This window comes from Somniosus microcephalus, chromosome 9, assembly GCF_052327205.1.
Source record: "Somniosus microcephalus isolate GS21.2 chromosome 9, FLI_Smic_1.0, whole genome shotgun sequence".
Lineage (NCBI taxonomy): Eukaryota > Metazoa > Chordata > Chondrichthyes > Squaliformes > Somniosidae > Somniosus > Somniosus microcephalus.
The window spans coordinates 9,093,243-9,117,240 of record NC_140995.1 but is presented as its reverse complement, the minus strand read 5'-3'; the positions used below and the strand labels follow the sequence as shown (position 1 = coordinate 9,117,240).

At 46.8% G+C, this 23,998-nt stretch overlaps 1 protein-coding gene across 1 annotated transcript in view; it reads left to right on the top strand.

Annotated features, from left to right (window-relative positions):
- Positions 1–23,998, top strand: part of grhl1 (grainyhead-like transcription factor 1) — a 126,937-nt gene that overhangs the window by 15,448 nt on the left and 87,491 nt on the right. Inside the window, exons 2-4 of the mRNA XM_085996335.1 lie at positions 13,884–14,070; positions 17,845–17,912; positions 21,223–21,345. Coding sequence (XP_085852461.1) covers positions 13,884–14,070; positions 17,845–17,912; positions 21,223–21,345 — 378 coding nt within the window. The remainder of the gene's footprint in view (positions 1–13,883; positions 14,071–17,844; positions 17,913–21,222; positions 21,346–23,998) is intronic.

Below are 23,998 nucleotides of genomic sequence, written 5' to 3'. Positions count from 1 at the left end.
GGGGCGGGATGGGGTCGGGACCCCCGATTTCGGGAATTTAACCCCCCCCCCCCCCACATGCCTCCAATCCCGACTCCACGGCTCAATGAAAATCGAGGCCCTTGAATGTACTGTCTCCTCCCAGAACCGTGCCCATCTTTCCCACAACTTCCTGTTTGATTCCCTTCTCTTGAGTCTCCACCCCTGACACAATACCAAAACTGCCCGAAACAGTCATAACTGACATCCCCCATGACTGTGACTATGATGCATTATCCTTCCTTGTGCTTCCCCGCTTGTCCGCAGCCAGTGACATGGCCAGCCCTACCATTCCCCTTCTCTGTCGAGCTCAGTTGGACTATCCTGGCTTGGTTCAACTCCTCCACTACTACCGTCTTATCAGACTGCTTGGCCAAAAATCCAGCCTTGGATAAGTTGCAATTCCCTTCGGCTAAACGTTGGGAAAACCCAAAGCCATTGCCCCCGATTTTAAAGGGCCGACGTGTATGGTGCGTTCGAGGCCCGAAATGGGCGGCGTATCCGGGGAGCCCGGAAAAATGGAGGCCCGGATGCTCTTACCGGTCGGGCCTCATTTCCATAAATATTCTTGGTGCCTAGCGAGATCCAGTACCTGACCAGCGGGCGGGAGCGGGAATTTGGTGACAGGAGGCCGCAGCCGGGGACACGCGGGATCAATTCCCCGGCAGTCAAATAAGTGGTAGTGGGCGGCTCTGGATGCGATCGGGGAAGAGGGGGGCAACCCGGGGCAAGGGAGGCCTAAGGCTTCTTTGTAGGGCCTGGAGGAGCACTCCTCCTCCTCCTCCTCCTCCTGGTCCTCCTTCCTCCTCCTCCTCCCTCCTCTTCCTGGTCCTCCCTCCTCCTCCTCCTCCCTCCTCTTCCTCTTCCTCCTCCCTGCTCCTCCCTCCTCCTCGCTCCTCCCTCCTCCTTCCTCCTCCCTCCTCCTCCTCCTCCTCCTCCTCCTCCTCCTCCTCCTGGTCCTCCTCCCTCTCCTCCTCCTCCTCCTGGTCCTCCTTCCTCCACCTCCTCCTCCTCCTGGTCCTCCTTCCTCCACCTCCTCCTCCTCCTGGTCCTCCTTCCTCCACCTCCTCCTGGTCCTCCTCCTCCTCCTCCTCCTGGTCCTCCCTCCTCCTCCTCCTCCTCCTGGTCCTCCTTCCTCCACCTCCTCCTCCTCCTGGTCCTCCTCCTGCTCCTCCTCCTCCTCCTGGTCCTCCTTCCTCCACCTCCTCCTCCTCCTGGTCCTCCTCCTCCTCCTCCTGCTCCTCCTCCTCCTCCTGGTCCTCCTTCCTCCACCTCCTCCTCCTGGTCCTCCTTCCTCCTCCTCCTCCTGCTCCTCCTCTTGCTCTTCCTCCTGCTCCTCCTCCTGGTCCACAAGGACATCTTAAAAAAAATTAAAGTCCTGTCTGCCTGTGCCTCTTCTGGCCTATGATCCACCTCCCGGCAGGTCTGGTCTGATGGGGAAGCTGTCACTGCTTCCCCGCTCGGGTCTCCAGATAAAATCGCAGTTCAGCGCCCGATTATGTCATTGGTCCCAACTGCGTATTTAAAGAAGGACCCCGCTGTCGTCCTGTAGGTGTCCCTGCTTACCTGCTCAAAAGAGCAATTTAACATCAGGACATGGTGGGGAGACAGTGGGGTCGGAGGGGTAAATAGTCGCTGCCCTCATTTTAACTGGCCTCCCCTCTCCATCGGGTTTCCACCAGGTGGGGGGGGGGGAGTTAAAATTAGAGCCATTGTCTCCAGCCCCCACCACAAACACTGTACCTTTGCCACTGATTCCATCGCCCTCTCCAGCCACTGCCTTACGCACGAACAAGACTGTTAACTACCTTGAAATTGTATTCACCCCCAAGCTGAGCTTCCAATAACAGGTCTTCTCCAACACAAAGATTGCCTACTTCCACCTCAGTGAACATTGCCCACTTCCGCTCCTACCTCAGCCCAGCTGCTGCCACAACCCTTATCCATCCCTTTGCCACTTCCAGGTTTGACCGTTCCAATGCTCTCCCGATCAGCCTCCCATCGTCCGCCCTTTGTAAACTTCAGTGTTCAAAACTCTGCTGCCTGTATCCTGTCCTGTACCAAGTCCTGCTCATCCATCACTCCTGACATTGCTGATCTGCGTTGTTTCCCAACACCTCAAATTAAAAATTCTCACCGTTGTTTAAATCCCTGCATAGCCTTACTTCTTAATCTCTGTTATGTCCAGCAGCCTTGCAACCCCCCCCACCCCCCAAACTCTGCACTCCTCTGGCCTCTTGTGCATCCCTCGTCCTCACCATTGGCAGCTGAAGGACACTGTTATAAATCTCATCATCAGGAAGAAATGACTCATGAAATAACACTGGACGGCCAGCTAGTGGCGCCGTCCAAGGAGTATAAATACTCGGGCGTGGGCCCAGCTTTTCCAGGGACATTTTGTAAGACAGGAACTAGTGAAGTACAACTAGACCTCCATGTTCTGAAACAAGTTGATTAAATCCTTGCTTTATGCTCGAACTAAGTGCGTAGTGAGTTTTATTACGTCAGATACCATGCTTTGGAATTTGCTCCCTGAACCTCTCCAACGCTCCAGCTCCAACTTGTCCTTTGACCCTCCTTAAAACCCACCCCTTTGAGGAAGCTTCTGGTCACCACTCCTAATATTGCCGCCTTTTGACTTTCCGTCCATTTTCTGCTTCCACCTCTTGTGACGTGCTTTGCGACATTTTTCTATGTGAAAGGTGCTGTATAAGTACAAGAAGTTATTGTTATAAGTTCCCACTTTGCTGAGTTATTTACATTGCTTAATTCAAATTATTGGATAATTTAATTTTTTTTCAGTGCAAAGATTGACTTCAAACTTGTTGGGAATAGACTTTAACTCCATAGGTTGTGGGTTCACAGTCCCACTCCAGGGGCTTGAGCACATAAAGCTAGGCTGACACTCCAGTGCAGTGCTGAGGGAGCGCTGCACTATTGGAGGTGCCGTCTTTCAGATGAGACGTTAAACCGAGGCCCCATCTGCCCTCTCGGGTGGATGTAAAAGATCCCCATGGGCACTATTTCGAAGAAGAGCAGGGGGAGTTCTCCCCGGTGTCCTGGGGCCAATATTTCTCCCTCAACCAACATAACAAAAACAGATTATCTGGTCATTATCACATTGCTGTTTGTGGGAGCTTGCTGTGCGCATATTGGCTGCCGCGTTTCCCACATTACAACAGTGACTACACTCCAAAAGTACTTCATTGGCTGTAAAGCGCTTTGAGACATCCGGTGGTTGTGAAAGGCGCTTGGGAACCAGAATTAAATGTGAAACATGCCTGATCTGTATAGTTTTCTTTTATCTTTATTATTCAAACTGATTAAAAGATAATTTGCGGTACCAGATATGATCAGTGACCCCAGGCATTTCTATCCTATCACAGCATTCCCCTCCTCCACCTCATGTAAACCTGGTAAAGTGCCCTGCGAGACCCTTTAACCAGTGTGGGAAGCACATTTCATGATCATTTATTCCTGAAGATACCACATCTATGAGGTATTTTGTTATGGTCGCATCTATTACGATTTCCTTAATGTTTCAGATACTGATCTGGAGCAGGGCGCAGTAAAGCACAGTGCCAGCGAATAGATAACTAAAGTGCACTTGTCCAAAGCACGTAGTGAGTGGAATATTTAAAATCAAAATGATAATCTTAGCTTAAACGCTCGAATGGTTAAAACGAGATATTTGTATTGTTTTGTTTACTCATTATTGGCAGCAATGCGGAGCTGTGTTGAGCTCGCTGAGAACGAGGAGAGTTGTGGTAGAAAATTGTTCGGTGTGTGAGGATTAATCAGACACAGCTTAGGGGTGCCCGCTTAAAATGAGGCGTGGTCATGGAATGTCATTTCTGTAACCAATTATATGCTTAGTAATGTTATGGTCCTACTTGCAAAGCCCTTTTCCATATGCGTTAAAGGAATCCGCCTTTTAAAAATATATCAGTTGCATTTAAGGTTCAAAAAGGAGAAAGGTGATAGTGTAAAATGTTGATAAAGAAAGTCACTTAACTTAAAATGATTCTTTTAGATAGTATGCGCTGCAGCAACTCACCAAGGCTTCTTCGGCAGCACCTCCCAAACCCGCGACCTCTTCCACCTAGAAGGACAAGGGCAGCAGGCGCATGGGAACACCACCACCTCCAATTTCCCCTCCAAGTCACACACCATCCTGACTTGGAAGTATATCGCCGATCCTTCATCGTCGCTGGGTCAAAATCCTGGAACTCCCTCCAAATTAAAAAAAAAATAAAAAAAAATCCCTTTTTGAAATTTCAAAAGCATTTTCCAGAGATTGTCAAAGGAAATCTCTTAAATCCAGTGACTAATTTCCCTAAACATTGCCAAACATGTCCTGCGCGATGTTAGTTTTCTTTTCTCTCTCCTTTGTGCAGTCTGCTTCTCTATCTCATTGCATCTCATTGTTTTCTGGTCTCTCTTCCTCTCTCGTTCATTGTCTGTAGCTCTGGAAAATGACTGAGGAAGATAGGAATGAGAAAAGGCCTAATGAAACTGTCTAATACGTCGATGGACAGAATTCAGACATTGGGCAGGATTTTCATTGGGCCGTGGAGGCGGGATTGGAGGCGTGTGGGGGGTTTAAAATCGCGAAATCGGGGGGCATGAACCCATCCCGCCCCCAACCCGCCTCCATGCCAGTTTCAAAGAAGGCGGATACCCAACAAGTGCTGGGAGCCGCCTCCCCGAGGCGGGAAGGGGATTAGTGCCAATTAACTGCCTGTTAACAGGTAGTTAGGCAGTTTTTAGCCTAATCCCTATTTTTAGCCCTGAAGTGTGGGATTCCCGACGGCTCCAAACCACGCCAAGTTAGCGAGGCGGGCCGTCGGGCTGAAGGGCTTGGAGAGTTTGAGATGTCCGGTGTTCAGGTGAGTGATGGGTGCATGGGTGCAGAGGTAAGTGTGTTTGGTGTGTGTAAAGTATTTAAAGAAGTTTTACTTTCCTTTACAGGCTTCCTTCCTTCAGGTCTCGGGAGTCCCTCATCTCACCGGCACAGAAAGCAGAATGGCCGCGAGCTGTCAAAAGTTCCAGCATTCAGCTTTCTGTTCTGGAGAGATCTCTAAATCAGCCTGAGAGGAAGGAATTAACTTGGTGTACAGATTGTCAGTGTCTGACAGCTTCAAAGAGCTGTCAAATGCTGATATTTCATCTGTCAAAAGCTCTTGACAGATGAAATGTCAACCTGTGACGTCACCTGTTGCCGGGTGACCCTTAATTGGCCTGCTGAGCCTGCTGGGCGGACTCAACAAGGTCAATTAAGGGAAAATTGAGTGGGTTGGCCACAACTTGATGGAGGCGGGACTACAACCCCAAAAGTGGGAGTCCCGCCTCCTACACGCCTCCATTATCAAAATCCAGCCCATTATCATTTCTTTCTACCTTAGTGCCAGGCTGATATCCCTTTGCTCCTTGTTGAAGCAGGATTTGCACATTATCTATTGAAGAGAGATAGCAGCATCAGTGGCTGAGTTAGAGGCACGAGGGGGCAGGGACTCTGGTTGTGATTGGAAGCAGCAGCATTGGGATCAGGTGGTGGTCTGGTTAGAGGAGGCCACTCTATCTGGGGCGCGCTGGTACGCAATGCCCACGACTCTAGTGTATGCTGGTGCTGGGGGCCTGTGGCTCTCTTGCTTGATGGCTGCCTGCCATGATCGGAGTTCGGGCCTCCTCAGGTTCAGCCTCTGTGAGCCTGGGTTAGTCAGTTGTTCGAGGGTGAACTGCCTTCTACTTCCACGCTGAGTACAAATCCGCAGATCGCTGAGGTGAGGTGGGCACTATTAATGACAAGTGTTCACCTCCTGGGGGATAAAAACCTCCAGGTAGAAGCAGCTGTTCCCCTCCTTCAGATGGGATAGGCCGTGTTGTGGACTTCTGAGGAAGCTCTTGTCAATCAAGTGATGAAGCTGGGAGCACCGTTGGTGACTTTATTTTTACCAGTGACAGGAATGAAAAGGTGAAGCTAAACAGAACATGGTTTATCCATTGCAGGGACCATCGGTGGTCAGTGCTGTAATTGTTGGTTATTAATTTGTTTTAGTATTCTAGACTTTTGCTTTGGGGTTTGGTGGGGCTGGAGCGTGGTCAGGAGTTGGAGAGATAGTTCACAGAGCTTTATCTGTGGTGGTTTGCTTCCCTCCCCTCCGGGAGATTGAGTGGACTAAGTAGAGTCCACAATGGTCTGTGGAAGGAATGGGCAATGATGGGCTAAATGTTTTTTTATCATTAATATTGTAGTCTTTCAATTTTTCATTCTTGCATTGGAGGCCGCTCAGGGAAGGTTCACGAGGTTGATTCCGGAGTTGAAGGGGTTGTCTTGAGGAAAGGTTGAGCAGGTTGGGCCTATACTCATTGGAGTTTAGAAGAATGAGAGGGGATCTTATTGAAACATATAAAATTCTGAAGGGGCTTGACAGGATAGATGCAGAGAGGATGTTTCCCCTCATGGGGGAATCTAGAACGAGGGGGCATAGTTTCAGAATAAGGGGGCACCCCTTTAAATCGGAAATGAGGAGGAATTTCTTCTCTCAGAGGGTCGTGAATCTTTGGAATTCTCTTCCCCAGAGAGCTGTGGAGGCTGGGCCATTGAATATATTTAAGGTGGAATTAGACAGATGTTTGAACGATAAGGGAGTCGAGGGTTACGGGGAGCGGGCAGGGAAGTGGAGTTGAGGCCAAGATCAGATCAGCCATGATCTTATTGAATGGCGGAGCAGGCTCGAGGGGCCGAATGGCCCACTCCTGCTCCGAGGTCTTATGTTCCTATGTTCTTTTATGCTATATGTTTCTTGGTCTGTATTCTCTTTCTGTGTCCCCATGTCACGCGGTCCTCTCTCTTCAGCTGCATGCTATCCTGACCTCTCGTGGTTCAGCTCTGTTGTGCCTGTTTCTAGCCGCCTTCCTGCAGAAGCAATTCCTTAATTTAGTGCAACGGGTCATCCACTTCTGGCGGGTTTTGTTACACATTGAGGTGAGGTTCTGATAAAGTTTCTAATGTTCAATTAGTCCAAACACTGCTGTTTTAAATGAGATGGAGAAATAACTTGTTTTTTTAGCTACCCGTCGGCCATGGCTGCCAAAAGTTGATCCGTGTATTAAGCTGACAAAGTTTGATATTTCAAAATGCCACCTGATTGGAGATGGGGTGCAGCGGTTCACTACAGAGCAGGAGGGCCATGACTTAAAATGCCCACCATAACATAGAAACATAGAAGATAGGAGCAGGAGTAGGCCATTCGGCCTCTCGAGCCTGCTCCGCCATTCAATGCGATCATGGCTGATCATCCAACATTTGACCTGTTTCACGGTGCTTTTGGGTTGTTGCATTTCTTGTCAAAAGTTAAATAGAAATTTGCATATGTTTTACTGTGATAAAACATTGGTAAATTCATGAGTAGTGGCATGAGAGTAACTTGTCATTCACATTGTCCACACTGTGGATTTGGACTCTTGATTAAGATGCTCAAGTTTGAATTTGAGCCGCCTGTGAGAATGGGATGAACTCCCACGTCTGGTGGTCTAGTGCAAGGAAGGGAAATCTGGCCACGGAGGCGGACTGACCAAAAAGTGATATTGATCAAATGATGCAAATTGTCTGTTGGCTAAACCAGGTGGGGCGGGGCAGGGCGGAGCGGGGGTCGCGTGGCCTGATTACATGGTCTGCAAAAGCATGTGAGTTCCAGCTCGCTGACGCGTGTTTCCTGTTGTAATTAGAGGTTTTATTGCAGATATAGTACCAGTTTGAAGTTGTCGCTCGTCTGTGACATTGTCCTAAGTGTTTCTTTTCTTTGACCCTTGTAGAAGATGAAATGTATCCTCCTGCCGCTGATTGCGTGGAGCAGCCACGACCCCACCAACTCCTATAGGCTACAGCGGCAGTGGTTGTGGACACAGGTGCCTGGCACAGTCCATTGTCGGGAAACATTTCAGGAAGGAAAAAAATTTTAAACATAGAAACATAGAAGATAGGAGTAGGCCATTCGGCCCCTCAAGCCTGCTCCGCCATTCAACGAGATCATGGCTGATCATCCAAACCCTAGCACCCGGTCCCTACACCGACAGCCATCCCACACAAGCCCTATCCCCCTAACACTAAGGGCCAATTTTTTTATCATGGCCAATCAACCTAACCCGCACATCTTTGGACTAACCCGCTCATTAGAAAGGATAAAAATATTCGTGTAGTCAGCAGCAAGGTCAAACCTCACTTACGTTGTGCAGACAATGTATTTCAACCAACCTCAGAGGGCTGAATGTCTACAGTTGTACCGTAAGCGTTTACGACAGGTCGGTGAGCATGATCCCTTAGATTACTAAGCATAATGAAATACAAGTTTAGAGAATTCTAAACATGAGTTGAAAAGCAGCAATTTTCTATCTGGCTCAACCCCGTCCCTGCTCTAAAACTCCGCACTTGCCACACCTCACAATCTCAACAGTATTAAATATGAAAAATTAATCTTTTAATTTAAAAAATAAATGATCGCAAACTGAAACCCACTCCACTTTCCCCTCCCATCACCCTGATACACTTTACAATAGACGCGCCAAATTTTAGGTAGGTGCGAGGCCCCGTGGTCACTGGGCCATCAGGACAAAAAACTGAAGCGTGAAGCTAAATTGCCCCACCTTCTCGACTAAAGAGCAATACTCTGGGTTAGAGGGGGAAAGAAAAAGTATAGGGAAAGTTGTCGATGCTTGTGTCAGAGGTCAATTTTAATTCCCGAAAGAAAGAAAGATAAACCAAAGAGCTTGCATTTAAATTGTGCCTTTCAGGTCCTGTAGGATGTTCCAAAGCACTTCACAGCCAATAAAGTACATCTGAAGTGTCGTCATTGCTGTAATGTAGGGAATCGTGGCAATTAATTTGTGCACAGCAAGGCCCCACGAATTGCAATAAGATAAATCACCAGATAATCTGTTTAGAAAAATAGGAGCAGGATTCGGCCCTTCGAGCCTGCTCCGCCATTCAACACGATCATGGCTGATCCTCTATCTCAATACCATATTCCCGCTCTCTCCCCATACCCCTTGATGCCTTTTGTGTCTAGAAATCTATCTATCTCCTTCTTAAATACATTCAGTGACTTGGCCTCCACAGCCTTCTGTGGTAGAGAATTCCACAGGTTCACCACCCTCTGAGTGAAGAAATTTCTCCTCATCTCAGTCCTAAATGTCCTACTCCGTATCCTGAGACTGTGACCCCTCGTTCTAGACCCCCCCAGCCAGGGGAAACATCCTCCCTGCGCCCAGTCTGTCTAGCTCTGTCAGCATTTTATACGTTTCAATGAGATCCCCTCTCATTCTTCTAAACTCTAGTGAATAGTTTCTGTGGTGTTCGTTGAGGGAAAAATATTGGCCAGAACACTGGGCTAACGTTCCTGCTCTTCGATTAGTGTCATTGGATCTTTTACGTCCACCCGGAGGGTTTTACGTCTCTTCTAAAAGGTAGCACCTCTTGACAGGGCAGCACTGAAATGTCAACCTAAATTATGCCTTCAGGTCTGTGGAGTGAGGCTTGAACCCACAGCCTTCTGAATCAGGCAAGGGTGTTACCTCAAAGCCAGGTTTGACATCGGTGTGCATTGGTAGACTTGTTAGTGGGGAAAAATGCGCAAATGTGAAATATATAAAGCAAAATTGTACATGGACCGTGGAAGGAGCAGGCTTGATGGATGAATAACCTTCTCTTGTTCCTTGCTATCTTATATTCTTGCAAAGCAAAATACTTCAGAGCATTTAAAAATGATCTGGTTATGGGTTGGATAGTTTTGGACCCAGGATAAAGGTGTAATTTCTTTGAAATGATATGAACTGAGCTGAGCTGAGCTGGACTGAAGCATGACTGTCCCATAACGTGCCTTGTATGAATATTGGACCATTGTGGCGCTGTCGGGTTGAACCCAGCACTATGAAGCATGTGTTAAGAGACTGCCCAGTGATTATTTTAATATTCGTTTATGGGGTGTGGGTGTCGTTGGCAAGGCCGGCATTTATTGCCCATCCCTAATTACCCTCGAGAAGGTGGTGGTGAGCCGCTGCCTTGAACCGCTGCAGTCCGTGTGGTGAAGGTACTCCCACAGTGCTGTTATGGAGGGAGTTCCAGGATTTTGACCCAGCGACGATGAAGGAACGGCCGACATACTTCTAAGTCAGGATGGTGTGTGACTTGGAGGGGAACTTGGAGGTGGTGGTGTTCCCATGCGCCTGCTGCCCTTGCCCTAGATGGAAGAGGTCGCAGGTTTGGGAGGTGCTGTCGAAGAAGCCTTGGTGAATTGCTGCGGTGTATCTTGTAGATGGTACACACTGCAGCCACGGTGCGCCGGTGGTGGAGGGAGTGAATGTTTAAGGTGGTCGTCGTCGTACATGTCTTCATACTGTTCCCTTTGGGGAACTGTATGAAGTGGTGGGAGGATTTCTGGCCGCGATTAACGCTCCTTCCGTGACCGTAACCATCTTCGTACCAGCCATTAGGGTGGTTAGTCCTATGGCGGGAGGGTTTTACGGGCTCCCACAACCCATACGGGGGGTGGGGGGGGGGGGGGGCCACCCACACCCACGGACGCAAGTATCCCGCTGGATGTCAACCCAGAATTTAGAGCCGGAGCTCCGACTCCACTTGCCGGGACTGTCTGGAGCGGGGTTCGAAACCCTACGCCTTCTGGCCCAGCGGCGGGGATGCTACTGCTACGCCAAAGGCCCACTCCGTTTAAGGTGGTGAATCATAGAATCATAGAAATTCACAGCACAGAAGGAGGCCATTCGACCCATCTTGTCCATGCCGGCCGACAAAGAGCTATTCACCCTAATCCCACTTTCCAGCTCTTGGCCCGTAGCCTTGTAGGTTACGGCACTTCAGGTGCATATCCAAGTACATTTTAAATGTGATGAGGGTCTCTGCCTCTACCATCTTTTCAGGCAGTGAGTTCCAGACCCCCACCACCCTCTGGGTGAATACATTTCTCCTCAAATCCCCTCTAAACCTCTGACCATTTACCTTAAATCTGAGCCCCCTGGTTATTGACCCTTTTGCTAAGGGAAATAGGTCCTTCCTATCCATTCTAGGCCCCTCATAATTTTATACACCTCAATTAAGTCTCCCCTCAGCCTCCTCTGTTCCAAAGAAAACAACCCCAGCCAATCCAATCTTCCCTCATAGCTAAAATTCCCCAGCCCAGGCAACATCCTCGTAAATCTCCTCTGTACCCTCTCTAGTGCAATCACATCCTTCCTGTAATGTGGTGACCAGAACTGCACGTAGTATTCTAGCTGCGGCCTAACTAGTGTTTTATACAGTTCAAGCATAACCTCCCTGCTCTTATAGTCTATGCCTCGTCTAATAAAGGCAAGTATCCCATATGCCTTCTTAACCACCTTATCTACCTGTCCTGATACCTTCAGGGATCTGTGGACAAGCACTCCAAGGTCCCTCTGATCTTCTGCACTTCTCAGTGTCCTACCATTTAATGTGTATTCCCTTGCCTTGTTAGCCCTCCCCAAATGCATTACCTCACACTTCTCCAGATTGAATTCCATTTGCCACTGTTCTGCCCACTTGACCAGTCCATTGATATTGGGCCCCAGCTATTCACAATATATCAATGATTTGGATGAGGGAACCAAATGTAATATTTCCAAGTTTGCTGACGACACGAAACTAGGTGGGATTGTGAGATGTGAGGAGGATGCAAAGAGGCTTCAAGGCGATTTAGACAAGTAGAGTGAGTGGGCAAATACATGGCAGATGCAGTATAACGTGGATAAATGTGAAGTTATCCACTTTGGTAGGAAAATCAGAAAGGCAGAGTATTATTTAAATGGTGATAGATTGGGAAATGCTGATGTACAGAGGGACCTGGGTGTCCTTGTACACCAGTCACTGAAAGCAAACATGCAGGTGCAGCAAGCAGTTAGGAAGGCAAATGGTATGTTGGCCTTCATTGCAAGAGGATTTGAGTACAGGAGCAAGGATGTCTTACTACAGTTATACAGGGCCTTGGTGAGACCACACCTGGAGTACTATGTGCAGTTTTGGTCTCCTTACCTAAGAAAGGATATACTTGCCATAGAGGGAGTGCAGCGAAGGTTCACCAGACTGATTCCTGGAATGGCAGGACTGTCGTATGAGGAGAGATTGGGTCGACTAGGCCTGTATTCACTAGAGTTTAGAAGAATGAGAGGGGATCTCATTGAAACGTATAAAATTCTGACAGGGCTAGACAGACTGGATGCAGGGAGGATGTTTCCCCTGGCTGGGGGGGCCTAGAATGAGGGGTCACAGTCTCAGGATACGGGGTAGGACATTTAGGACTGAGATGAGGAGAAATTTCTTCACTCAGAGGGGTGGTGAACCTGTGGAATTCTCTACCACAGAAGACTGTGGAGGCTAAGTCACTGAATATATTTAAGAAGGAGATAGATAGATTTCTAGACGCAAAAGGCACCAAGGGGTATGGGGAGAAAGCGGCAATATGGTATTGAGATAGAGGATCAGCCATGATCATATTGAATGGCGGAGCAGGCTCGAAGGGCCGAATGGCCGACTCCTGCTCCTATTTTTCTATGTTTCTATGTTTCCTGCAGTCTGCAGCTTTCTTCTTCATTATCAACCACATGGATGGGGTGCCAATCAAGCAGGCTGCTTTGTCCTGGATGGTGTCGAGCTTCTTGAGTGTTGTTGGAGCTGCACTCATCCAGGCAAGTGGAGAGTATTCCATCACACTCCTGACTTGTACCTTGTAGATGGTGGAAAGGCTTTGGGAAGTCAGGAGGTGAGACACTCGCCGCAGAATACCCAGCCTCTGACCTGCTCTTGTCGCCACAGTATTTATGTGGCTGGTCCAGTTAAGTTTCTGGTCAATGGTGACCCCCAGGATGTTGATGGTGGGGGATTCGGCGATGGTAATGCCGTTGAATGTCAAGGGGCGGTAGTTTAGACTCTCGCTTGTTGGAGATAGTCATTGCCTGACACTTGGATGGCACATTTATTGCGATCATTTATGGAGTGAGCATTGCTTGCAGTCCCAGTTGTGAATCTTGTGTGAAAGGCTGCGATTCAGACCTCCCGTGTATGTCAGAAGCTGTTATTGATTTCCCTGTTGTCAACTAAGGGAGAATGGAATGGAGGCGTTGGCTTCACATTTAAAACAGAATTGGCCAAACACGCCAATGGGGACTGTCAATCTGCAAGAGTAATCTTTTAGATGTCAAGGCTGAGAAGTTTTTTGAGTCGTTTGTCAGTTAACAGATGCTTCAGGAACTACCCTGACGCACCCTCTTGGTATACATTTAGGACCAGTAAGTAATTAAGAGGTAATGACAATGAGGTGTGTCATTGTTCACATTTAACATAGAAACATAGAAGATAGGAGCAGGAGTAGGCCATTATTAGATGCATAAATGAAGTCATAAATCCAAGACTTAGAGTATTCCAGATTGTAGACATCTTTGCGGTGTAGCGATGTCCAAGTTGCATGCAGCTTCTTTATGTACACGAAGGGCATTATGCTAAGAATCTGTCGTACCTTCTGAGTGACTCAGAGATCCTGTGCACCTGAAGACAGAATTAAAGAATTACAATGAAATATGAAATGATGTCACAAGCTATTGTTGCCAAACCTGTTTTCCAAAACAAAGAGATGTTTGGAACCAACTCCAAGACTACGGATTTTGCAATATTTTTGAAGGAGCTTGGCTAATTTGTTTATTTGACTACTGATGAATGCATTTTGTCTGTTTGTAAACTTATGACACAAGTATGGAGTTTTATTTTTACAAACACTTTCTGTCTTGGTTCTCGAAGGGGTTAAACAGTCTTTCACAGGTTTTCTTCCCCCCCTCCTTTGCAGCAAGAGAGCGGTTTTGGTTCTACAGAATGAGCAGCTCTATCCCCAAAGGCGCTCGTACACCACCGAAGATGAAGCATGGAAATCATTCCTGGAAAATCCCCTGACCGCTGCCACCAAGGCCATGATGAGCATCAATGGCGATGATGATAGTGCCGCTGCTTTGGGTTTGCTTTATGATTATTACAAGGTATGTGATAGAAACATAGAAGATAGGAGCAGGAGTCGGCCCCTTGAGCCTGCTCCGCCATTCAATGAGATCATGGCTGATCATCCAAATTCAGTACCCTGTCCCTGCCTTCTCCCCATATCCCTTGATCCCTTTAGCCTTAAGAAATATATCCAACTCTTTCTTGAATATATTTAATGAACTGGCCTCTACTGCCCTCTGTGGCAGAGAATTCCACAGGTTCGCACTCTCTGGGTGAAGAAATTCCTCCTCATTTCAGTCCTAAATGGCTTACCCCTTATCCTTAGACTATGACCCCTGGTTCTGGACTCCCCAGCCATCATAAACATCCTTCCTGCATCTAGTCTGTCCAGGCCTGACAGAATTTTATAAGTTTCGATGAGATCCCCTCTCAATCTTCTAAACTCCAGTGAGTATAAGCCCAATCGACACAATCTCTCCTCATACGTCATTCCTGCCATCCCAGGTATCAGCCTGGTGAATCTTCGCTGCACTCCCTCCATGGCAAGAACATCCTTCCTCAGATAAGGTGACCAAAACTGCACACAATACTCAAGGTGTGGTCTCACCAAGGCCCTGTACAACTGCAGCAAGACATCCTTGTTCCTGTACTCGAACCCTCTTGCTACGAAGGCCAACATACCATTTGCCTTCTTAACCCAGCAGACGAGATACTCCATACAAAGAGTGCCATGGATACCGTGTCTGAATCTCTGGCCATGCTCAAATCGCCCAGTGCTACCTTAACCGCTCTTCCTTCCTTTGATTGGCTCCCGGTTAAACAGCGCCTCGATTTCAAATCTATTCCTTTTCCTGCTTGTTTCCAGTTCTGACGAAAGGTCCTCGACCTGAAATGTTAACTCTGTTTCTCTCTCCACGGATGCTGCCCTTGCCTGCTGAGTTTTTCCAGCATTTTCTGTTGTTATTTCAAAATTCTCATCCTTGTTTTCAAATCCCTCCCTGGCCTCGCCCCTCCCTATCTCTGTAATCTCCTCCAGCCCCACAACGCCCCCAGATATCTGCGTTCCTCTAATTCTGCCCTCTTGAGGATCCCTGATTATAATCGCTCAACCATTGGTGGCCGTGCCTTCTGTAGCCTCGGCTCCAAGCTCTGGAATTCCCTCCCTAAACCTCTCCGCCTCGCTACCTCTCTTTCCTCCTTTAAGACGCTCCTTAAAACCTGCCTCTTTGACCAAGCTTCTGGTCACCCGCCCTAATTTATCCTTATGTGGCTCGGTGTCAAATTTTTTGTCTTTAAAATACTCCTGTGCAGCGCCTTGGGACGTCTTACTACATTAAAGGCGCTATATAAATACAAGTTGTTGTTGTTGTGTCGGCTCTGCTCGTTGCTATTTTTAACAGACACTGTCCAGCACAACTCATCTCCACATGAATGTCCTGCTGTTGTCGACATTTATAAATTGATTTTTGCAAATTACATTGATTAACAAATATTGAAGGAACATATTTTGTTCTTTATTTGAACTCTTAGACTGCAGGTAAGTTCAGGGAAACACCTGTCTCCCTGGACCAGCTAGTTACCAGTTTATTTACTGTGAGAAGAATCTAGAGCTACTAGAATATCAGACATAACGACAGAAAACGCTGGAAAAACTCAGCAGGCCAGGCAACATCCGAGGAGAGAGAAACAGAGTTAACGTTTCAGGTCGAGGACCTTTCGTCAGAACTGGAAAAAAAGCAGGAAGAGGGATAGATTTTAAAGCAAGTTTAGGGGCTGGGAAAAGGGGGAGGGGATGAAAGAACAAAAGGGGAAGGTCAGTGATGGGATAGAAAGCAGGAGAGATTGAGAGACATTGAGAGACATTGAGAGATATTCAAGGAATGAAGGATGGCTCTGGATGAAGTGTGAAAGGCCCGGGCAGAATGAAGGACAGCTGCCGCGTGGGAGGGAAGAAAAAAGGCCAAACGAAAGTGTGGATTAAAAAAAAGGGAAAAAATATATATATATATAAACATATATATGTGATAGGGGCCGAGGTTATGACCTGAAATTGTTGAACTCTGTGTTGAGTCCAGAGAATATCAGACACTGTGCTATTAACCCTAAATGTAAAAAAAAAATTGAATTAAAACTAAAAACTTTGAAACTCTTGAGCCCCGATTTTTAACTCGAAGTGTGAGAGAGGGCAAGGTGAGCGGAGAGCGTGCCTGACCGAGCCGCATGAGTTCTCGGAGAGATTTTAACTGCCGGGCCTCATTTCCATGTGAGACTCCCCTGTCTGAGCCTGATGGGCGTCGCCACCTTTGCCGGTGGGCGTGAGCGGGATCCCGGGAAAGCTCGCCTGACGGACCAGTGCGCTTGTCCCGGTGAATAGCTAAAGTCACGCAGACCAACAAGGTTCTAGTTTCACGTTGCTGTGACGCCTCAAAGGGTTTGAATGCTCGCTGACGTTCACCTTCTAGGCCCACGCATGAAGAATGGTCACTTGGAGAGGGATTGGCACCCATGGGGCAGGAGATCAACACCTTCAGGAGAAAAGAATGCTCGAAATTCATTTTAGGAATTGGAACTGTATTCACTGAAATTTGTATGCATTCACCCAGGATATGTCAAATAAAGCCTTTAAATTAGAGTTTAAATCAGATTTTAGCTATGGTGTGATTGGCTCACTGAGTGAAGCTGACTTGAAATGTAACTGAAACCAGCAGTGCCTGGGGCAGATTCTAATTCAGTTTCTGTTTAAAGAATTTTGCCTACTTTGCGAGTTACTGTTTCCGTTTAAGTACAATTTCAACCAGGTCTCGGAAGTAGTCTAAGAAAATAAACTTTTAAGCCCTGAAATTATGCCCTAGATGCTAGCGAGTGAATGTGAATGAATTTGTGCGGAATTCCTCCTGTCCTTTTTGACAGAAATGATGGGGCCAAAGTGTATTTGACTTTAGGCAGAGTCTCACATAGCAAAGGGACTTCTGTTCAGCTCAAGGTTAACAACTGAGGCCCCTCGTCCAATCTGGCCAAAACTGTGAGTGACTCAAGGGGCCGGCTAGCGGAGGTGCGTTAGTAGGTTAGCAAAACACTGCAGATGCTGGAAATCCGAAATAACACCTCCGTTCAGTCCGTAAGGGGGACCCCGAGCTTCCGGTCGCCTGTCATTTTAATTCACCGCCCCATTCCCACTCAGACCTCACCGTCCTCGGCCTCTTGCGTTGTTCCACGGAAGCTCAGCGTAAACTCGAGGAACAGCACCTCATCTTCCGATTAGGCACTTTACAGCCTTCCGGACTCAGTATCGAGTTCAACAATTTCAGATCATAACCTCGGCCCCTATTACATTTTTACTTATTTTTTATCCACACCTTTGTTTTGGCCTTTCCCCCCCCCTTTCCTTTTTTTTCTCTCTCCCACATGGCAGCTGTCTCCCATTCTGCCAGCGCATTTCACACCTAATCTAGAGCTGTCTTTTGTCTCCACTAGTCCTATCACCATCTCGTCTCGTTTTGAATACCTCTTAATGTCTCTTCACTTCTCTTTTGTTCTCTCCCAGCCTGGCCTCTTAATCTATTTCATTCCCTGTGCCTCTTTAGTCTTGACAAAGGGTTTTGACCCGAAACGTTGACTCTAATTTCTCTCCACGGATGTTGCCTGGCCTGCTGAGTTTTTCCAGCATTTTCTGTTGTGCGTTAGTAGGTATTTGTTGGACTTCCGGCGACTACTCACAGAAAGCACCTGCTCTGCTTCCTGCCAGTAAAATGCTGTTTATAACACATTGATACGGAAACATCGTAATAATACTTTTTGCACTTTTTTTTTAGGTTCCCAGGGAGAAGAGGACTATACCACCAGAAAAAAATTCCAATCCTGACTTGGAGCACAATAAAAGGTAGAGCTGCAGAAGTATTATAACTATTGACATATGTTTAGAATCACAGAAGGAAGCCATTCGTCCCACTGTGTCGGTGTCAGCTCTTTGGTAGAGCGATCCAATTAGTCTCACTCCCCTGCTCTTTCCTCATCGCCCTGAAAACCTTTCCTTTTTAAGCAAATAACCAATTCCCTTTTGGAAGTTACTATTGAATCCCCTTTCAGGCAGCGCATTCCAGATCACAACAACTCGCTGCATGAAAAAAAAAAATCCTCCACGACTTCCCTCTGGTTCTTAGGCTAATTAGCTTAAATTTGTGTCCTTTGGTTACTGACCTTCTTGCCAGTGGAAACAGTTTCTCCTTATTTATTCTATCAAACCCCTCCATAATTTTCAACGCCTCTATTAAATCTCAAGCTGTTGTTCTTTTACTGTGAGCTCAGATAGGAAGTATTAGTTGCCTGTTTAACCATCGGGTCAGTCAGAAGCGAGCTTAATTGAATGAGCTTGATTGAAATATATAAGATCCTGAGGGGTGTCATAAATCTCATCCTCATAAACTACTCATGAAATAACACTGGACGGCCAGCTGGTGGTGCTGTCCAAGGAGTATAAATACTCGGGCGTGGGCCCAGCTTCCCAGGGACATTTTGTAAGACAAGGAACTAGTGAAGTACAACTAGACCTCCATGTTCTGAAACAAGTTGATTAAAGCCTTGCTTTATACTCAAACCAAGTGTGTAGTGAGTTTTATTACGTCAAGGGGTCTGGACAGGGTGGCTGTGGAGAGGATGTTTCCTCTTGTGGGAGAATCTAGAACTAGGGGTCATTGTTTAAAAATAAGGGGTCGCCCATTTAAGACAGAGATGAGGAGAAATTTTTTCTCACAGAGGGCCGTGAGTCTTTGAAACTCTTCCTCGGAGGGCGGTGGAAGCAGAGTCTTTGAATATTTTTAAGGCAGAGGTAGATAGATTCTTGATAAGCAAGGAGGGGTGAAAGGTTATCGGGGGTAGGCGGGAATGTGGAGTATCAGCTCAGCCATGATCTTATTGAATGGTGGAGCAGGCTCGAGGGGCCGAGTGGCCGACTCCTGCTCCTAATTCATATGTTCGTGTGTATGTTTAATATCCTGGACATTTTCCAGGAGGCTCCACTGAGTGGTGATCATTGACAGGAATCTTGTCATTCATGTGGAAATGACTTATGTAATAATACTGGGCAGCCTGCTGGTGGCGCTGTCCAGGGAGAGTATAAATACTCGGGCATGGGCCCAGCTTGCTCAGGACATTCTTTAACAGGAACTAGTGAAGGACACAACTAGATCTCCATGTTGTGAAACAGTTGATTAAAGCCTTGTTTAATACTCTGACCAAGTGCCTAGTAGTTTTCTTACGTCAATCCTGAATGGGACTCCCACCTCATTTTCTTTTCTCCTTTCCAAAGATCCACACTCTTGGCCCGAACACCCGCCCAGACCGATCCTCCCCATTAGACCCGACCTCCGCAAGTGGGTCAGCCCATAGTACCAGGCTGGCCGCAGGATGCAGGGACTCCCGCCCCCTTACGTTGATGGGTGGAGACTCTGGTCCCACAAAGTCATGCCGCAAACTTTGGTGCTAGGTTGGAACCTGGCTTTAACCAGGTGCCAGCCATTGCTGTGGGCTCCTGTCGGAACAGCCGCAAATTTTCGGCCCTAATATATCTTCTGTTTATGTAAAAGTCCTGTGAGCACGCATCATTCACGCTCCATGTGCCGCAGACCAGTCATTACAGTTTGTTGCAGATGCAAAACAAGCTTTTTTTTTTAACAAAAGAAAGAAACTCAGCCATTGACATGGAACCGGAAATTTGTGACCAACTACGATTAACTAGATTTGTCGATTTTAGATCAGTGGCATTAAAGGGACTGGTCAGTTTAGTCGGTAAAGGTAAGACGGGTGTTTGAAATCCACCGCCCCCCCCCCCCGAGTCTCCGTGAGCAACGCTATGGGATATCCAACAGAAACTTTTTGAAGACCATCAGCAGCCTGAATATGATGCCCCCTGCAGCTGTTAAATATTATATTGTGCTAATTCTGCAGATAATGGAGGCTGTGGGCGGATGCCTTCGATCGGGAAAAAATTCTACGAACTTAACTGCTGGTTCCGTAGATTCCTGAGGCTTGTGATCCTGGGCCTCTCCTCTTGGAAATGCGCAGAGGCCCGCGCATCCCAGGGGCGCAGAGGCGGTTCGCAATCGTCCCCTATGATCACGTGGGCCAGGCGAACCAATGAAAGAAGGGAATCCCCATTCATGCTTTTGACGGGTCCGTACGCACAGAACTGTCAAATGTATGAATGGGGATGACTGCAAAAATGCACCAACACACTGAAATAAATAAAGAACAACCATTACATATATAAAATTAATTTAAATTGCCATTTAATTAAATATTTTAAACAAAAATGTAATTTTTTGAAAAATAAATTTAAATGTTTTAAAGGGACTAAAAAATAACCTTACCTTATTGGACAGGTTTTTTAATGTTTAAATGATTGAAAACAAAATATTTAATGTTATTTTGAACTCTTATGATGGTAAAAGCAGGCCTTATGCTTTTATCAGGCGTAAGAATTTCACGGCCTTTCAGCGGGCGGAGGTTGTGCAGAAAGCGGAACTCTCCGCCCGCGGAGGCCCTTTTCCCGGGCAGGCGGATGATCTGTCAAGAGAATTCTTGGGATCGAAGCCATAGGGATATGACTGAAACTGAGTAATTGTAGAATAGTCCCAGCTTTGGCTAGCGAGGTTTAGAAATATCCATCCATTAAAAAGAGAGGTGTAAATGTCTTGTTCCTGCTGTGCTTGGCTGAGAGCAGTTTCTCGGTAACACACTGGTTCCTGTCCTCCTAAGGGGACGGAAATATTGTCCTCTGTGCACAGAGGCTGATCAAAGGTGAACGGCCTGTTGGGTTGATGTCCTGGAGTTTGGTTGAGTAAATTCCAAGACCGTGTACAAGTTTCACAAGAGTTTCATCTGTGGTTTCCCGCAGAAGTTTGAGTGGGTTGGGAGGAGCCCATGAAAAGGTAAATTACACACAGTTGATGGGCTGAATCGTGCCTGATTTGTTATTCTTTAAGAATCGTAACTTGTTGACACTTGGCAACCACTCTCAATTCTTTAATTTAGTTTGAAAGACTGACCAGCAATCCCAGAAACCTCTGTGCTACAAAAATGATGAATGCAGATTATGAATAATTACCCAAACTGACTGATGAACGTGTTTATCCTGTTTTTTTTAATTGTAAACAGTTATTATTTCTCTCTCCATTTTGTTTTGCTCATTGAAGATTGCTCACCCTCATGCATCCCCCTCGCGCTAGAAGGGGAGTGCGAACCGGCATGCCAGCTTCTACACAGCCAACATCAATGCCGCTTTATGGTCATCCAGAAGGAGGCACAATTCAAACAGGGTGAGCTGGCAGCTTCAGGCTTTTATATTTTCCTTCTTCCGATATACAATGGCTGTTGTTATGTGGCGCTCCATCAAGGAGCTTAGTTTTATCATTCGTTTATGGGATCTGGGCGTCTCTGGCAAGGCCAGCATTTATTGCCCATCCCTAGTTGCCCCTGAGGAGGTGGTGGTGAGCCGCCTTCTTGAACCGCTGCAGTCCGTGTGGTGAAGGTGCTCCCACAGTGCTGTTAGGGAGGGAGTTCTAGGATTTTGACCCAGCGACGATGAAGGAACGGTGATATATTTCCAAGTCAGGATGGTGTGTGACTTGGAGGGGAACTTGGAGGCGGTGGTGTTCCCATGTGCCTGCTGCCCTTGTCCTTCTAGGTGGAAGAGGTCGCGGGTTTGGGAGGTGCTGCTGAAGAAGTCTTGGCGAGTTGCTGCAGTGCATCTTGTAGATGGTACACACTGCAGTCACGGTACGCCGGTGGTGGAGGGAGTGAATGTTTAAGGTGGTGGATGGGGTGCCGATCAAGCGGGCTGCTTTGTCCTGGATGGTGTCGAGCTTCTTGAGTGTTGTTGGAGCTGTACTCATCCAGGCAGGTGGAGAGTATTCCATCACACTCCTTAGATGGTGGAAAGGCTTTTGGTTGAGAACCAACAAGTCTCACCCAAGTGACCTAGACAGATCTGAGTATCCATTGGCCCAGAAACTTGAACCAGCAACTTCCCAGTCAGGAGGCAAGTGTACTGCTACTTGTGTTACTGAAACATGCCTTATTCTGTTAAAGCTCAAGTTTTACTTATTCAACGCAGTCAATCTGTAAGGATGACAACTTTTGGTTTACAAAGAGATGTTAAATGAAGTTGCGAGGTGTTTCAGGTATGCTTATGGCATTTAAAGAAAATTACACATAAGTGACAAATCTTTCATTACGTTGGCCCAGAAATTAGGTTCGGGGGCTTGCCGCGCGTGCAAGCCCCCGATATGCACTTAACCGGCGCGCCGACAGCTGAAGCCTGGGCCTGCTTGGAATTCCTGTCACTGGCCCGGTTCAGCTGTCAGCACGCTGTGCTTGCCTGATCCAGCGGCGTAGTTAGTGCGATGTGCCGGCTGGGATCAGGTGAGCACTGGGCAGCCAATCAGGGGAGGGAAAACTTCATTCATGAGTTTGATAGTGAGAACTGTCAAACTCATGAAAACTACGGGTGCCCAAAACACTACTTAAACTTTAAATAAATTTTTTTTTTAAATCCCACTAATTAAATGAACTATAAATAACTTTAAAAAACTATTTTAAACAATTAATCAAATTTTTGAAAAAAATAATTTTTTAAGAAATCGGGTCTAAAAATAAACTTACCTTACTGTAAAGTCCTTAAAAACAATAAAGCTGTGGAAAAAATGTTATAATTTTAAATAATAGACCACTTACCTTCAAGAATCAAGTCCTTACGTCTCCTTTTTACATTTCTAAAAAGTTGAGGCCCTTACACACGGGCAAACCTGTCAAAAAGAAGGAAGTTCAACGTGTGCGCGCAGAGTCCTGCGCACACGCATTGGACCTCTGAACCCCTTGGAGGAAATGCCGGTTTCCCGCGCATGCGCTGTGCATGCTGAAATCCGGCACTTCCAACGGGCCCACGCGTGAGTACACCGTCCGTACTCGCGCGTTGGGACCGGAATTACTGGGCCATTATTCCCTTTCTTCCCAATTAATTATTGAGGGTGTTGCTTGATTGGTCTTTGCTCTGGAATAACACTTAGGCCATCTGAATTGTCAGGGTACCTTTAATGCTGCTTGGAATGATGAGTAAATGATGTAAAGAAGGGCTTTAGAGGACGCTTTCTAAAAGTTACTTCATGTAACTCTGAATCTGGTGCAAGTATTGCAGTTTTTACGGGTCAGGCAATAAAAATTGCGACAGCTTTGTCAAAAATTTACAAGCATTTCACCGTAAAAGATTGGATTTCCTGCCCTGAATCTTTTAATTCTTCTGAAACCCCCATAAGGAAGATAAATTGGCTGGCACACCTTGAAATGTGTATATATATCTCTCTCTATATATATATATATATATATATATATATATATATATATATATATAACGAATCGGTCGGTCTGTCTGTCTGTCTGTCCTTCTGTCCTCGGGTGTGCGTCTGTCCGGCTATGCACTCGAAAGTTATAGAGCGTACCTACGCGCGCGTTACCTCTAAAGAAAGCTTACTGTTCCGGGACGGTCGTAAGCGTATTTACTTTTCGGTCGGACGAAAATTGTTCGCGCCTTATGCAAAAAACTTTCAAATTAAACTCATTATCTGCTACTTAGCATTGATTGACTGACGCCAAGGTTCGACCAATCCTGTGCCGTCACGATTGACCAATCCTACAGCACAGTCCCCTGATGGTTGGCCAATCGGTGTGTGTGTGTGGGCGGGACTAATCGTTTTCATCTCTGGGATGTGGCAGCCATTGCCTCAAGCTAAAAACACCATTTACTTCCAGCTCAAAATCTTATGTTATTTTTAAAAGATTTACCAAAAACGTTTTCTAAGTACTTTCACTTTCATCTTTGAAGGTATTAAAAGGTAGAAATGTTGCCCGGCAGCAGATTCACAAAGGGACAGAGAGACAGGGTCCAAAAGCCTGGGACTCGATTTAAAATGTTGC